Source organism: Mizuhopecten yessoensis, unplaced genomic scaffold (assembly GCF_002113885.1).
Source record: "Mizuhopecten yessoensis strain PY_sf001 unplaced genomic scaffold, ASM211388v2 scaffold2641, whole genome shotgun sequence".
NCBI lineage: Eukaryota > Metazoa > Mollusca > Bivalvia > Pectinida > Pectinidae > Mizuhopecten > Mizuhopecten yessoensis.
In genome coordinates, this window is record NW_018404647.1 from 63,149 (window position 1) to 81,728 (window position 18,580).

General features: G+C 38.3%; 1 protein-coding gene across 1 annotated transcript; it reads left to right on the forward strand.

The window, feature by feature from the left end:
- Positions 1-1,127: 1,127 nt before the first annotated feature.
- Positions 1,128-18,161, forward strand: LOC110446203. The gene is made up of 6 exons (XM_021491234.1): positions 1,128-1,350; positions 13,903-14,021; positions 14,190-14,333; positions 14,804-14,950; positions 15,525-16,733; positions 17,979-18,161. The coding sequence occupies exons 2-6, from the start codon at positions 13,958-13,960 to the stop codon at positions 18,134-18,136; spliced, it is 1,722 nt and encodes a 573-aa protein (XP_021346909.1). The 5' UTR covers positions 1,128-1,350; positions 13,903-13,957; the 3' UTR covers positions 18,137-18,161.
- The last annotated feature ends 419 nt before the right edge of the window (positions 18,162-18,580 follow it).

Here is an 18,580-nt window from a genome sequence, read left to right on the forward strand (position 1 = left end):
GGCAAATGTTACCAAAATCCACGATTATTACCATATGTAGGATTGTGTGCAACCGGATAACACCTGCAGAATACAGATTTTTTGTTGTTGATATTTTGACATTTGGAAACGAGACATTATCATACGGGTTCTTGTGTAGGCGTGTTCGGTTACGATACTCTTTTCGCATTCCATACGTTATCAGTATTCTACTTCACGCTCCATCTACAAAACATCAGTCACTGGATTTATCCTACAGTGACAACATTTTTTTTTTTTTTAAATAATTGTTAATACACAATTTAGTGCGCCTTTCTTTTACGTTCTTTGGAAGTGGTGCATTGGGTTATGACTGGGTTACTCTTAGGTAATAACCCCTTTAACCTATAGCAATGCCTATTTGACTTATCGACGAAAACATTTTTACAGAAAGATAGTGGCACGATATAAATTTTATCATAACCTTTCGATCCTCGTACGATCTACGAGTGAAATCTAACGATTAAAAAAGAGTAATGTACGTTATTTGAGAATCCATAAATGCCATCAGGGAGTGTCCGTAAAGACACAGACTGAATGTAAAGTGTTTAAGTCAAACCTTCTAATGTTACCACCTCTATTTACTGAGCACCTGTGCTAAGAAACTTCTGTAAATGTTTACCTCTGTTAATAGACCACCGTATTAAGATACCACTGTTAATATTAACATGTGTTAATGGACCACTTTTGATATTAACCTGTGTTAAGAGACCACCTGTGTAAAGAGACTACTTTCAATATTTACCTTTGTTACGAGATCACCTGTGTTAAGATACCACTTTTGATATTGACCTTTGTTAAGAGACCACCTGTGTAAAGAGACCACCTTTGTTAAGAGACCACCTGTGTTAAAAAAAATACTCTTCTTAATAACTTTGTCAAAAGACCACCTGCATCAAGATACTATTTTTGGAACTTAAAACATTGATATTTTTCATATTAACTGTATTTGTCTTATGAACCTGTAGCAAGTGCTGATTAATGTGTGTTTATTACGTGTAGACGTCGGACGTAGGTGTATCCATGGGTATAGCTATGGTACTGTTTAATTACGTCAGAAAATGCACAGATAGCTCCCAATCTGACAAAATACACCAGATGAGAGACAATCGTGGCATGCGGTTCACTCGATCGGTATTACAGGGTGAGATAACTGGTGGCCGACATATGTGTACACGCGCTTGTTTACCCTGCTTACAAGCTAAAGTGTCCATGTTTAACTAGACGTATGATGTGACCGATCAACAGTCTACCAAGACACGTTATCTCTCATACTTCAAAGGTCAAGGGCTTCGATTCATTGTCACGTCACGTAGGATGGAAATCTATCCGGTAAGTCGACTGGTCACGCTATTTTATTGTGTTTTTCATTACTTTTATACAAAAAATGTTCTCATTGAATGTAAATGTAATCAAATATTGATTCGTGACATCCTATTTCAACAGGAAGGGCTCATCGAGTATCATATGAATAGAATGCTTCCGATAATTGTCATGTGACCACGGCTGAATCTGGTGTTCGGAATCTCTCGGAATTTATAATATATATGACTGTGTACGCCATTTTTATATATTTTTAACGTATCTATTTTAGTACAAGTAAAATCAGGTCATATTGTAATTTGATAAATTATGTAAGTACTAAATGAATCAGTAAAAAATAAGAAAGGGATTAATATGGAACCCTACTGCTAGAGTGAATAGAAGTGAGTAACCCTGCTGCTGGAGTGAATAGAAGTAGGGAACCCTGCTGCTAGAGTGAATAGATGTTGGGGACCCTGCTGCTAGAGTGAATAGAAGTGGGGAACCCTGCTGCTAGAGTGAATAGAAGTGGGGAACCCTGCTGCTAGAATGAATAGAAGTGGGGAACCCTGCTGCTAGAATGAATAGAAGTGGGGAACCCTGCTGCTGGAATGAATAGATTTTGGGGACCCTGCTGCTGGAGTGAATAGATGTGGGGAACCCTGCTGCTAGAGTGAATAGAAGTGGGGAACCCTGCTGCTAGAGTGAATAGAAGTGGGGAACCCTGCTGCTAGAGTGAATAGAAGTGGGGAACCCTGCTGCTAGAGTGAATAGAAGTGGGGAACCCTGCTGCTAGAGTGAATAGAAGTGGGGAACCCTGCTGCTAGAGTGAATAGAAGTGGGGAACCCTGCTGCTAGAGTGAATAGAAGTGGGGAACCCTGCTGCTAGAGTGAATAGAAGTGGGGAACCCTGCTGCTAGAGTGAATAGAAGTGGGGAACCCTGCTGCTAGAGTGAATAGAAGTGGGGAACCCTGCTGCTAGAGTGAATAGAAGTGGGGAACCCTGCTGCTAGAGTGAATAGAAGTGGGGAACCCTGCTGCTAGAGTGAATAGAAGTGGGGAACCCTGCTGCTAGAGTGAATAGAAGTGGGGAACCCTGCTGCTAGAGTGAATAGAAGTGGGGAACCCTGCTGCTAGAGTGAATAGATGTGGGGAACCCTGCTGCTAGAGTGAATAGAAGTGGGGAACCCTGCTGCTAGAGTGAATAGAAGTGGGGAACCCTGCTGCTAGAGTGAATAGAAGTGGGGAACCCTGCTGCTAGAGTGAATAGAAGTGGGGAACCCTGCTGCTAGAGTGAATAGAAGTGGGGAACCCTGCTGCTAGAGTGAATAGAAGTGGGGAACCCTGCTGCTAGAGTGAATAGAAGTGGGGAACCCTGCTGCTAGAGTGAATAGAAGTGGGGAACCCTGCTGCTAGAGTGAATAGAAGTGGGGAACCCTGCTGCTAGAGTGAATAGAAGTGGGGAACCCTGCTGCTAGAGTGAATAGAAGTGGGGAACCCTGCTGCTAGAGTGAATAGAAGTGGGGAACCCTGCTGCTAGAGTGAATAGAAGTGGGGAACCCTGCTGCTAGAGTGAATAGAAGTGGGGAACCCTGCTGCTAGAGTGAATAGAAGTGGGGAACCCTGCTGCTAGAGTGAATAGAAGTGGGGAACCCTGCTGCTAGAGTGAATAGAAGTGGGGAACCCTGCTGCTAGAGTGAATAGAAGTGGGGAACCCTGCTGCTAGAGTGAATAGAAGTGGGGAACCCTGCTGCTAGAGTGAATAGAAGTGGGGAACCCTGCTGCTAGAGTGAATAGAAGTGGGGAACCCTGCTGCTAGAGTGAATAGAAGTGGGGAACCCTGCTGCTAGAGTGAATAGAAGTGGGGAACCCTGCTGCTAGAGTGAATAGAAGTGGGGAACCCTGCTGCTAGAGTGAATAGAAGTGGGGAACCCTGCTGCTAGAGTGAATAGAAGTGGGGAACCCTGCTGCTAGAGTGAATAGAAGTGGGGAACCCTGCTGCTAGAGTGAATAGATGTGGGGAACCCTGCTGCTAGAGTGAATAGAAGTGGGGAACCCTGCTGCTAGAGTGAATAGAAGTGGGGAACCCTGCTGCTAGAGTGAATAGATGTGGGGAACCCTGCTGCTAGAGTGAATAGAAGTGGGGAACCCTGCTGCTAGAGTGAATAGAAGTGGGGAACCCTGCTGCTAGAGTGAATAGAAGTGGGGAACCCTGCTGCTAGAGTGAATAGATGTGGGGAACCCTGCTGCTAGAGTGAATAGAAGTGGGGAACCCTGCTGCTAGAGTGAATAGAAGTGGGGAACCCTGCTGCTAGAGTGAATAGAAGTGGGGAACCCTGCTGCTAGAGTGAATAGAAGTGGGGAACCCTGCTGCTAGAGTGAATAGATGTGGGGAACCCTGCTGCTAGAGTGAATAGAAGTGGGGAACCCTGCTGCTAGAGTGAATAGGAGTGGGGAACCCTTCTGCTGGAGTGAATAGAAGTAGGGAACCCTGCTGCTAGAATGAATAGAAGTGAGTAACCCTGCTGCTGGAGTGAATAGAAGTGAGTAACCCTGCTGCTAGAGTGAATAGATGTGGGGAACCCTGCTGCTGGAGTGAATAGAAGTGAGTAACCCTGCTGCTGGAGTGAATAGAAGTGGGGACTCTGCTGCTAGAGTGAATTGATGTGGGGAACCCTGCTGCTAGAGTGAATAGAAGTAGGGAACCCTGCTGCTAGAGTGAATAGGAGTGGGGAACCCTTCTGCTGGAGTGAATAGAAGTGGGGAACCCTGATGCTAGAGTGAACTGCTGGAGTGAATAGAAGTGCTCCTGCTAATAGAAGTGGGGAACCCTGCTGCTAGAGTGAATAGATGTGGGGAACCCTGCTGCTAGAGTGAATAGAAGTAGGGAACCCTGCTGCTGGAATGAATAGATGTTGGGGACCCTGCTGCTAGAGTGAATAGGAGTAGGGAACCCTTCTGCTAGTGGGGAACCCTGCTGCTGGAATAAATGGAAACAAAACACCCTGTTGTTTTAATAAATAGGTTTGAGGAACTTTGATGCTAACCGTGAATACAAGCGGAATCCTGGTCATAGAGTGAACAGAAGTGGGGAACCCTGTTGCTTGAATGAATAAGAGTGAGGAAACCTGCTGCTAGAGTGAATAGAAGAAGTGGAGAACCCTGCTGCTAGAGTGAATGAGAGCGTGGAACCCTGCTGCTAGAGTGAACGAGAGCGTGGAACCCTGCTGCTAGAGTGAATAGGAGTGAAGAAACCTGCTGCTAGAGTAAATAGAAGTTGGGAACCCAGCTGCTAGAGTAAATAGGGGTGGGGAACCCTGTTTCTAGAGAGAATATGAGTTGGTAACCCTGCCGTTAAAGTGAATAGGAGTGAGGAACCCTCCTACTAGAGTGGATAGGAGTAAGAAAACCTGCTGCTTGAGTAAATAGAAGTAGGAAACCACGCTGCTAGAGTGAATAGGAGTTGGGAACTCTGCTGCTAGAGAGAATATGAGTTCGGAAACCTGCTGCTAGAGTGAATTGGGGTAGGGAATCCTGCTGCAGGAGTGAATAGAAGTGGCGAACCCTGCTACTAGAGTGAACAGAAGTGAGGAGAGCGCTGCTGATAGAGTGAATAGGGTTGAGGAACCCTGCTGATAGAGTGAATAGGAGTGAGGAACCCTGCTGATAGAGTGAATGGGAGTGAGGAACCCTGCTGATAGAGTGAATGGGAATGAGGAACCCTGCTGATAGAGTGAATGGGAGTGAGGAACCCTGTTGCTAAAGTAAATAGAAGTAGGGAACCCTGCTGCTAGAGAGTTAGTTAATTATTCAATATTTAGATGTAAATTCAACACAGTGCCCAGTGTGCATCGTTAGCCTGTGATATCTGATGCCTTTGCATGTGAATTCTTTAGACATTGACATGGTGTAGTATAGATATTAAAAACCGGCATAAGAGTTCAAATTATGTTTCTAAGATTTAAATATGAAGCTTGCCCAATTAGGCAAAACCAACATTGGACAAGTCCAATATTGAGCAAGTAACTAACTTTACGTTGGTTATCCAATACTAAATACCGTCTGTTTCCATAGTAGAACACCAAATTCCACAACAGTCCTTACAAACCGCGGTTCATTTCCCGTTTCTTGCTACTATAATACATTGACCAATACTATACTATAAAGCTATCGCTCTGTTATATATTGAATATTTAGGAATGTATTTAATCACAGTTATGAACTATCAATTGATGGTATATATTATGCAAGAAATATGATAATTAATTATTTTGATATAAATGGCAGACATAAATTAACACATTTTAAAGGTATAGCCAACACGACATGCATGTTTGGATGCAAGGACGCGTTTAATGGTTGAAGAATCAGGGGTTTGGGCCCTCAAAAGGACTTACGTGAACGGGGAGTTTGAAAAAACAACAACAACAACAAACCCAATCAGATCGCCCTTTTAATGTTTATTTTCTGTTTATGCTCACACGGACAGGGTGAAGGATGAGAGGTTTTTGAGATTGGCTTAAAATGCCTTAAAGGTTTATTCTTAAACAGCTTTATGACCAGTATTACTCTAAACCAATTGTTTATTAGTCGGAATTTATTTAGGAATAATTTCACGCGACATGACGTCACGCTGTCTTCAATTACATTTGGGTTATTGAAGAACCAAATATCGTGATTCCATCTCCTCGCGCCAATATTACTTTAAAATTCATTATTGAGAGTTGTTAATTAGTACACCCACTGTATATTAACCTATCTGTTATAAGCTCGGACATACTGACCACAGAAAATATGATATATTTGATAGTGATATCAAGATATTGACAGATTTTTTATTTTTAGACTTCTGTCTTAAGTCCTTAAAGGGAAACATAACTCCACATCTGTGGCTCACATTCTTCCCCGATAAGTGTTAATTCGCAGGGAACATCTGTTGTGTGTAATATTTTACTTTTTTTGTTATGGTATGTAATAGATTCATGGTTTTATAAGCAGTGATAAGATCAACCGAGTTCGATCGTTATGTGTATCGCAATCTGCGTCTCTCACGACAACCATTTGTATAAAGTTGCTAGGGTTAAAACCTTTTTACACAGATGTTTGTGTTATTTCATTTCAAATATATTTTATTGATTAAACAAAAGGATTGAGCAACAGGCTTTGCCTATATAAGCTCTCTCCATGGCTTCCAGCATACTTTTGATATTTGAAGACATTGAATACAATATTTACATACATACATTTTATTTCAACTCATCTCATGACACATGGATACATTTATTGCTAGGTAATATACATTTAATTAGGCTGGCTTAATATTTTCATGTTTCTACAGAAAAAGAAAAAAAAATCCTTGGAGAAAAAAAATATATTATTTAATATAGTTGTAAAATTTGTGTCAAGAAGAATTAAATATACCGTTATGAATATACACAGTATTCAAATCGAATTAAATATATGGATTACGTCTTGACCTTGAGCAACTTAAATTTGCTACGGCAACATGAAATAAAGCAAAACTGATACATACATGTATGCTGATAAAGAAATGTACCAGGACTTATTTGAAGTAGACATGTCTTGAGATGAGTTGGAAAATCAAATAGAAAATTAACAAAAAAAAACAGAAAAAAAAATATATATAAAAAAATAAAAAAATAAATAAAAAAAATATGAAAACACAAAAAGACATAAATAATTATAAGAACACAAAATAATCTCAATCACTCACTCATACACTCTAACACCACATTTGTATCTACAGGCATGGGTTTGTTGGTATATTTAATGTAGTTTATATTTGTTTGAAATGAATGTGCAGTTGGGCATTAAATATGATAACAAAGTACACTAGTTCACAGGATACAAATATGTGGCATTTTGGTATTTCATAATAAATAATTAGTTTTTCAATAATTAAATAAATTATAACTATTGATTTACATTACTCCATCATACCTTAAGTGTCATGACCACATAAAGTCCCTGGACATTTGTTGCCCTGTGATCAATCAACCTTGGTATATTATATGTAAATATATATATACATTATCCACTATCAACAGAAATAATGAATTTATCTTACAGAATACAAAGAATACACCAACCACATACAGCTTGTATATTTATCTATTTAAACCGTCCTGTAGCATTAATGTATTTATGTTTGTGTTATAACTTTATTGATCCAATTATTTCAGCTATCTTTAATTATTGTATTAGGAAATACCCATTTTCAAAACAGAGTTTAATTCGTATGCAGCGTTCTTATTAGTTGATTTTTTCTTTTAATATTTATCGCCAACAGTGTCCAAACAAGGGAATTGTTATTGTCTAGGAAATAGCGGAATCGGTACGTGTGCTTTAATCGTGAACACTAAGTTGTGTGTGTCCGTTACTTAAATGTATGTATTATGTGTGTTTTGCTATGACAATGCTGTGTGTAGTGTTTCCGTCACTGTGCTGTGTATGTGTGTTGTGTGCGTCACTGTGTTGTGTATGTGTGTTGTGTGCGTCACTGTGTTGTGTATTTGTGATGTGTGCGTCACTGTGTTGTATATGTGTGTTGTCTGCGTCACGATGTTGTGTATGTGTGTTGTGTGCGTCACTGTGTTGTGTATGTGTGTTGTGTCAGTCATTGTGTGTATGTGTGTTGTGTCAGTCATTGTGTGTATGTGTGTTGTGTGCGTCACTGTGTTGTGTATGTGTGTTGTGTCAGTCATTGTGTGTATGTGTGTTGTGTCAGTCATTGAGTGTATGTGTGTTGTGTGCGTCACTGTGTTGTGTATGTGTGTTGTATACGTCACTGTGTTGTGTATGTGTGTTGTGTCAGTCATTGTGTGTATGTGTGTTGTGTTAGTCACTGTGTGTATGTGTTTTGTGTCAGTCACTGTGTTGTGTATGTGTGTTGTGTTCGTCACTGTGTTGTGTATTTGTGTTGTGTCAGTCACTGTGTTGTGTATGTGTGTTGTGTCAGTCACTGTGTGTATGTGTGTTGTGTGCGTTACTATATTGTGCTCGTTTACTATAGTTTCGGTGTGCTATATCGGTCATTGTGTTCTTTTTTTGTCTTTGCCCTAACTTTGAGACGTCATGGATTAAAAGTCCATTGGTAATAAAACACGTGTCACATTCCGAAAGATTATGTGATGGCATGTGTATGTGATAAAGTCTTATTGTTCGTGTGTATATAGTACGTAGTACATAGCTACCAGTAATGTGCTCTGTGAAACAGTGTCTTAGATAAAATCTTTATCAGCCAGTGACGTCATATATCACGTGGCGCGCGATATAAAAAACAAAGTAGGTCAGTTAAAGTACTGGTCATATGTTCTTTACTACAATTTTCCTCCCTAGTGACCTCATCGGCAGTCATACATAACCTCGAGTGTCGTCTGCTTGCTAGACTTACACAAGTCAAAATATTTCATAAAAGAAAGGAGGTTTCTGTTTCTTAAATGTCCGAGACTAAAAATCAGATTTGCCATAGACGTTACTCTGCGTCATGTGCAGGTTACAGTAATAGTTACCGTACTGTTATTGGCTAATACTGGCTAAAATTACGTTATTCGAGATTTCTAATTAGACGAAACACACCTAATATTAACACAAAAATTGATACTATGTTTCAAATGTTCCATAGTAACTCTACTGATTGTACCATTGTTACCTTGATAGTACCTCCTAGTGTTTCTAAGCTACATGACAACAGTATGGTTACGATCTTACAGGTATAAAATGCACTAATGAGTTATATCGTAAGTCTTTTCTTCATTTAGTTATTTCTCTTTTGAGATTTGATCCTTCGTTTCCTAACTTCAAAGCCTATCTCAACCATACTTCGACTTCGCACTTTTTCATGTTCTGTATTAATCAAAATGAATCGCGTCAAAGGTACTTGACTTTCTTGCCGCTTCAATAAACTGTCGATTTGGTCATGTATCTTTAATGTTTGATCAAAATATATAAAGATATACCAATCAAGATTAAAAAAAGGAACTTGAAGATTCACAAGCAATTTAAATTAAGTTATTTATTTTTATTTCATTTTTCTTTTTATTTCATGCCAGTTTCTTACTTTTTCTTTCAACAATTATTTACCCTCATTCTCGCAAACTCCGAAACTGAACACGGCAACGATCTTACCTCCAGACACATCGACACATCCACAGACATGTACAGCATCACACAATAGCAACCTCCCAATAACAGTCGTATAGATCACCAACACTCGATGAATTCGAGACCAACAGTCCTTCACAGGCGTGTCTCCCGTTTAAGCCGCCCAGGAAAGATAAGTTTTTCTCACATGCTTCAAAGGGTGATCCCGTTGTTGCTATGGAAAAGATTAATAGAATCCATACCTGATGTGAGGTATGGATAAGGTTATTCAAATCCAAGAGATAAAATATTGAGCAGGATACCCGAAGCTTTTCCGAGGGTCTTTTGCTCAATATTTTATCCCGAGGGTTTGAATTACCTTATCCCGTCTCACATCAGGGTTGGATTATATTTCTTGCTTTTTACCTAAAACCCATAAAAACAGCTGCTCTTCTAGTACAGTTGTAAACTGTCCACACATTTCTCATTTGCATCTGCAGTACGGATGGCAATTGTTAAAGACGTCAATGACCGTGACTGTCTCCAAAACGTCATAAAATGATGTCACGAACAATAGTGTGACCCCGAAAGGTTACTGTAATTCCCCCGCCAGCCTAAGCGACCCAGACCCGTGGGTTGGATAGAATTTTCTCCCACCCTTCACAGGCGTGTCTCCCGTTTTAGTCGGGAAAGATCAGCGTGTCATCCCCTAGGGGGAGAAAGCCTCGTGCCGATTAGCACTTGTTCAATTGTGACGTCATTAATATGCATCACCGGTAATTGTGACGTCATCAAAAGTGAATGACGATATCCATACCCCATTTATATGTGTTTTTGTTTACAAACATGGCAGACTACTGTCGGTGGAGTTGTAACTGAAATAATAGGATGGGAGAAAAAGAACCATCCCCTATCTTGAGGGTGTCACAGAGAAATCTATTAGTCCACGGAACAGACCCATGTAAGATTCTATTAGTCATACGAACACTAGAACATGAATATTCCTATCCATGGTACTTTTAACTCCTTTCTTCTAACACATTACTAACAAACAAAAACCAATCCAAATACAATGCATACATAATTTTTTTTATAATACGCTGCCCGTCCACCTTGTCTATACACTCTGTACATCATTATTGAAGACTGTTAATATTAACAAATTTATACCACGTATTACCTTACCAAATTATCCTTAAATAGGGCAAATGTGATAGATGTTCTGCTGTGCGTCACGAACGCTATTCACAACTGGCACACTATACTATTTAAATAGGTTTTTTTCTTTCTAGTATTTTTTTCTTTCTTTTTTGAGTTATTTGGTGATATAATTTCATTGATACAGAAAAAAATGTCCCCAGCACTTTATGTATGTCAAATATCAATATATTCTCTAAAACCAACAAAAATCCATCAGTAATTGTGTACGTGTTCAAGCATTTACCTTTAAAATAACAATCAGTTTTCACCTGCTCTGTCTATGGCCAATGTTATAAAGGGGCAGGGTACATGTCGGTATTGTCACAAGTCAGCGTCGAGATGTTCATTTTAAACTTGACCGACTTTTTAAAACATTTCACCACTTGCTGTTAACGTTAGCAATTTCTAGGTACATGTTGGTGTTGGTATAAGACAGCGTCGAGATGTTCGTTTTAAACTTGACCGATATGTATTCACCCCTTGCTATTCTCGTCAGCAATAAGTTACCTGTACATGTTGGTATTGTTATATGTCAGCGTCGAGATGTTCATTTTGACCGAATTGTTAGCAATTCCTACTGACGTACTGCATATACCTGGATAGGCATGTGAATATGTTTGTATTATCTGCAATAAAATTACATTAGCAGAGACCGTAGACAATCTGTATTATCAGCTTAATTTGTTCAAAGACGAATGTGACAAATATGTATCACATAAATGGTTTTTATATTTATGTTTATACAGGACCCCGATTCCTAAACTGATTGAAATTCGGGTATGATAAAAAAAACCTCACAATATTGTAAAAATGATTTAATAACCTCGGAGTCACCATTAGTAAATCGGTTTAGTTTTCTGTAACAAAGCCTGTACTTTCATCAAAATGTATAAAGACGATGTAAGAAGCCTAAAAGTTCGGTGTCAGAATTGTAGGATAAACATGTTGTTCACTGATTGTTACACGGATTGGAAGTATTGAGTTTCATCCCCATTCTGTAATTGGAAGAGTACATCTTAAATTGTAAACTTCTTCACGTTCTGAAATCCTTAGCTCCGGGCCTTTTTGAATGCGGAGATCAAGGACGATATCCGCAACATATTGAAAGATTTCACATTTGACTTAATTGGTTATCCAATAATATATGTAATTTATACGAGCGTGGTTTGAATTCATTATTTAATCCAGATTTTATATAAAATGCGAACTTAGTTCTTATTGATCAGTTTAAGCAAAATTGGCCTACGATAAATGGCGTGTAGTATGCTTTACAAAACGATTATTCCATTATTTCGGAAATAATTCTGGTGGACTTTTAAAAAAATATACGTTATGACCTTATGCCGACAGGATGACTTTTCTTTACCTTTAGAAATGGTCACTATATTTTTGCTTGTAACTCCTTAAAGAACGCACACAGACAATGTGCTCCTCCGAGAAAGATTAAATGTATTCAAATTTCGGGAGAGAGAGAACACACTTCGATAAAGAAACCTTTAAAATATATTGTATATATGATAATGGGTTTCATTGGGATAAATAATTCAACTTCCTCCGGTATCAATCATGCTTTGACACAATTTGAAAGCAGATGAGGTAACCTGTTAAAATAATCATCAAGTAATTCCATTAAAACTCATCCATGTATATATAATATGTACCTATGTGCAACGTCAGTATCAACAAGCATTTCCCTTGATTAACAATCCAGTTCTAAAATTAACTATACACATTGGCATATGATCGACACTATTAAGGATGTGATAGCCATTTTCCAATTGAACTTGAGACTTTGTTTGCATTTTTATATGTCTTTTAACACCGTTTAAAAGTATCTTTCCCCGCATTAAGAGTGAGACAGGATATAGTTGCTTGAGTTGTAAGATTAACAAATATCTCCCCCGACGCAGGGTCCGCTTAAGGCACGACATGTAACAATGTTTCCCAATATTGTTAATTCAAGTTGCTTCTTAAGTATGTACATGTACTCTTCTGAGGTTTAAATCACGTTCAAGTCTCGTTTTGATCTGGTGTAACAGGTATTTTTAATATTTAACAAATGACCAATTCGGCGGCCTTTTTGAGAATGTGTATTAATGTGTATTTCTTGCGCTTCACAAAAGGCCAAAATTTCACCTTTTTTGAAATTAGATTGATCACTTAAATTGTCATTGTGTCGCCATTTTTGAATGTAGCAGGTTTAATTTTGCTATACAACTTTATTAAGTTCAATATGATAAAATAATATGTAACCAAGTGAAAAATCATACAGTATTTGTATTATTATTTTTACATATTTAGTGTAACTGAAGCACTTTTGATTTTTGACCCCGAAACAGGTGCAAAATAACACAAATAATAATGGGACAAAAAAAAGAACTACACGAACCCCCCATTTGTGTGGCTGTTTTAGAAAGAGAAACACATTTTGTTTTGGTTCATTAAATATTAAAAAACAGTTTGATAGCAGAACTTTTTATATCAAGCATTTAATCTGCAAAAAATGGTGAACAAATGAGTGTTTTTTCATTAAAAAACAAGGGGTAGGGGTAACTTAAATCGCCTTTCTGAGTTAAAAGAATAAGATTAAGAATTTTTACTTCCATAATTTAAAAGAAAATAATATTTTCATCAATTCTACAAACATTCATACATATCTGATTACACACTTGGAAGAAATTGTATGAATTTGTTCTGCAAATAGTAAAAACCAAAATAATTCACCTAACATCACATATTGTGTTAACTTGGTATCTTTGACCGATCATAGCACAAAAACGAACACACCGACATATAGTTTATTTTGCATTTTCTGCTATGCCATTAACTCCTTTTTCTAAAAATCCATACAAGAAAAAAAAGTTTAATACAGGAATCGTTTGACTTCTCAGAGGTGTACATCCTTAAACACTATTTCTCTGTTGATAAACACTAATCATTTCACTCGCTTCCGGCTCAGCGTGTGTAGCTTGTTTGTACCTTTGAGTTTGACAGAGATATAACACAATGGTATACCGTACATAAACCTGACTGAGGCGGGGCAATATGTTGTGTCCTTAAAGACATAGTTGAGTTTTAGGAGGTCACTGCCAAGGTCAAAGTTCCATAAAAATAGATTTATTATAAAGAAGTTTATGGAAATCCCGAAGCACGTGTTATAAACGTGCATCGGTTATGCATGTTCTACAAAAATGTGCTCCGTCTCGTTCACAACCGGACATGGACACTAAACAAATACAGAGTGTCGATCTACTGTTTAAATGACTATTTTTACTTCAGGTAAAACTCCTGTTGAATAGAGGATGACCAAAGCACTGAGTAAGCAACAACGGACATGGAAAGCGAGAGAGAAAGTTCACTTCCGGTAGACAGAGGCTGGGCGTGGACCGTGCTTGCAGGTAAGGTTACTTTTATTAATCCTTGCTTCTTGAATGAACATCTGAGGCAAAACGGATTAAGAAAAAAATCTATGAAACATTATTACTGTACGCATAAGGTTTTACTAGCTCTTTCTACCAGTATATGTTATGCACAATAAAATAACTTTTATCTTCTCTTGTTGGCAGGCTCAATATCCGTTTACTTCTTCTATGCCGGGGTATTAAAGTCATTCGGTATTCTGTTTGTTGAGTTTCTCGACAAGTATCAGGAAAGTGCAGCGGTTACCGCCCTTGTGTCTGGTCTGGAGTCAGTATGTTTTACGATAGCGGGTGAGTGTTTAAGTATTGTGAATGTTGTAGCGTACACTTTGTAACTGCTGTGAAGTTAACATGTCCTCAACTTCGAGTTCAAAAGCTACTGGTATATGAAAAACAAAAATATATTTGCTAATTTCAATAACATAACACCTCACATTTATGATTTGTCGTAGAATGGAATTCAAAAGCAGTCACTATCAATGGCATTTATGTTTTCTATTTTCTGTTTTTATTTATGATTTATTCATTCATTTTCAATCATGTCGGTTATATGTTCACCACATGTATAATATATAGTATTTTGTTATAGAGGTTTATATCCGTGTAGATGATATTACATTTATGGGACAATGAAGTAATTCCAGCAGTGTAGATAATATAAGATCGAGATACAGAAACAAACACAGATAGATATATATGTTTTAGTCGTTGAAAAATATATTCAGTTTTTCTTAGTTTGTTTAACCATCTTTGTGTCATAGCACTGATGTCCTTGACCGTTGGCCTGAGGTACGCGAACTGTCGGACACTTGTCATCATAGGTGGCCTCTTGATGGCCTCGAGTTTTGTGCTCAGCTGCTTCGCGCAGGATGTTTACTTCCTGTTAGTGTCCTACAGCGTCGTATACGGTGAGTAGGACAGCATTTGGTTAAACTAGGAAGACGCAAATATCGCGTTTCCAAAACGCATATGAAGTAGGTTTATTTAACTAAAGGTTCATTTATATAACTTAAACAGAAGAACGCCTTTTCCCCTTGTAGTACTTGGTTCTATTCTACAGTAAACTCCCGTCAAGCAATCAACATCTTTTCTAAGTATTAGTGACTGGATTATTAAATGTGACTAAATACAATGAAATAACCAAAGTATTGGTGGCTGAATCAAATAGGCGTCATCGTATGTGAAACAGATTTCTCTGTGATTACATATGCTCATACCTTGAATGTTTTAAGTACACACATTTTGGTGTACATGTATCTACCATCACGTGCAGTGTTTAACCCCCTGATGCGTCAACGTGTTTTAATGCATCAAAATAACATGTGATACACCGCAGTGGGAGTAATGTCTAGTATAATGTGTATCTGTTCCACCACTCCAAATCTTTGTAATAAACAGCAGTGATGTGTACCATAACATGTATTTGTTTCAAAATTGCATCATTTCGATGTCTGTCATGAATTGATATTTTCCACTCGACAGGTTTTGGACATGGAATGGTCTCGGGTCCAATTCTATGTATCCTCGGTGATTACTTTGACACGAAACGTGGAATTGCAAATGGAGCCGCTATGTCAGCATGTAGTGTCGGCGGGCTATTGTTCGCCCCTCTGTGCCGCGCTCTACTCGACGAGTACGGACTCCAAGGAACTCTCCTTATTTACGGTGGATTGTTGTTCAACTGTGTGGCTGGAGGTGCATTGTTGCGACCGATAGATTTTTTCTCACTTGATAAAAGACGAGCGAAACTGAAAGCTAATAAACGTGGTAAGAAAGGAAAGGGAGCAAAAAAGCCAGAATCAGAAGAGAAGAATGGAAATTTATCAAAGAGTCTACCACTATTAGATACCGAGGAACCGTTCAGAGCTAGGTCTCCAACGGCCGATTCAACATTTTCACCATTAGCACGAAGAGCTATGTTAAAAAGAATGCGTTCAAGGACAGAGTCTGAGGTAGCTACTCAGGAACCTTTGCTTTCACCAATAACACCATCGCCAGAACAGCCCAAAGTAGTAACGCCCCAACCAAAGGCGGTAAATGAACCGACTAGATTCGGAATTGCACGATATTTCAGCAATGAAAGTCTTATAAACATAGCAGTTGCTTCATCAGCTGGATTTAAGACATCCCACGAAAATGTTCGATCTCGTAAAATAACAACGTCGGAGAGTACAGAAGGAAGTGCTACAAATGTGGATAAACAAACGTCTAATTCTCATGGAGTATTTAATTGTAGTATATTTTGTAATTTATCATTTGTCCTTTTTGCACCTGGTTACTGGCTGGGCAGCATAGCAGCATCGTTGCCAGTGATGTATTTGCCTGCTCATGCAGGGGAAATAGGGATATTCGGACAGAAAGCAGCACTTCTGGTGTCCGTTACTGGTGCGTGTGACGCACTAGGACGACTTTTGGCGGGAGTAGTCTCTGATCACTTTCATGTAAATCCAAGATATTTGACAATCTTCGCTTGTGTAATTGACGGACTTATGCAACAATTGTCGGTCCTTTTTACTGAGTACTGGCATTTTCTAATTTATGCAATTGTGTATGGTATATTCGCGGGATTTCTGTACTCCCTTTACGCTGTCATTGTGCTCCAGATGGTAGGAACCAAGGACTTCCGAAGCACGATAACAGTTCTCATGATTGGACAAGGTGTCGGATTCAGCATATCAAATCCTTTAATAGGTGAGTACCAACAACGCAGATTTGATTACTTGAAATGTCAGAATCGTACACACGAGTCGCCTTTGGCGTTTGTTGCGGAATCGGAACCACTGTTGTGTAAATAATTACATTTTCTTTGTTAGTCTTTGTATTCACACTGCCAAAACAAAAGAAAATGCATTTATCGAGTATTTAACATTCAAGCCAGTATGAAAGCAGAGTGGTTAGATTCATACTGTACGAAGCCTCTTGAGGGTATCACACGATTGGGTGTAACATATTGATATTCATTCTCAGGATTTGAATCTTCCTGTCAATTTCCTGAAGTGATGAATCAAGTTTTTCTGGAGGCAGACTTAGTGAAATGCCAGGCATTTAATGTTTACTTTGTATGACGACCAACCAAAGCAATACGCAATCGTGATATTTAACTAAACCCATTTGTTATTACCTATATTGTGTGTCAGTGTACCACTACACACTACACTCTGTGTGTGATGATGCCTGGGCAACAACTCGACATGTACAAATGATATTAAAATATCATTGGATGTTTGTAGTCTTTGAGAATGATGTAAATAAATGATTATGATTAGTAAATATGTATTGCATGAAAACATAGTGTAAGATTTTACTTTTTTTTCTCCATTATTGCTAAGCTCGATTTACACCCCAAACACTGGATACAGTAGCGGTTGTTCAACATTGGATAAGCGATACTAGTTATGCATTCATACGAATAAACAATATAAATCTGGTGAATGTCAATTACAAATGAAAGACACAACATCTGATACTTTATTGTGTCGACATTCTGTAGACATTGAATTACACTTTTGTGAATGATTCATTAACGTTTTCCTTTCAAGTTCCTACATAATCACCTTTGGCCAAAGTTATGTCCATTTCTCTGTGAACGCAATTACATGAATATCTGTTTCATTAGGGCGCTTTTCGTGCGCCTGGATTGATCGTAACAAGCAACCATTCCTGTTCAATATGAGGACCTAACCAGCCTCGTGCAATACTGATGTGGTCAATTAGCGATAGGTTTGAGATGAATATTTAACAAATTATAATTATTGCAATATGATTGGAAAATAATGAATGAGCGGATTACTATTTTACGTGCGCGAAAAATGTAAATTGCGAAATGTAAATGTAACTTATTTACATGTATGGTTTCAGTGCATTTGAATTATGGGGAGGGTAAAACGTAACTCATTGCAATGGAAACAAATCTAACTCTGTTTCTTTTTATTCCAGGAGCACTGAGGGATACGTACGGCTCCTACGACGCCTCCATGCACTACACAGGCGCATGCGCATTGTTGGCAGCTATTCTATTCACCATAGAAACAATAGTTCACAAAGTTAGGTCTAGCAAAGAAAAAGAAACAGATATAGAAATGTCACCGGGATAAAAGAAAAGAAAAAGTATAGTTTAATATGTAATGCTGGTGTATTTTGGAGAAAGTATACTACATTTTCTCCATCATACCGATTTCGGAATTATTCATTGGTATGAACTACACCGACAAGTCCTCGTCCAGATTGTATCCATGCACTGTAAAGACATGGTCGCTCTTTTCAATCTCAACTTAATCCAGATACTGGAGATCCTTGTGATATAAAACATGATACATAAAACTCTTTCCCATAATATTCAGTCCTCTACTTTAAGGAAGAAGTTTTGTCAAAAGTGTGAAAGATAATCTACAAAGGTTTCTTCCTTCAGCATACCAAACAGCATTAAAATATCATCGGTATCGACAATAAAATGTTTTTAAGGTTTGAGCAATCGCCACAATTTTCCAACTCTTTATAAAAGATAATCGTTGCGTATCATGTAGGTCTGCTGACAATGC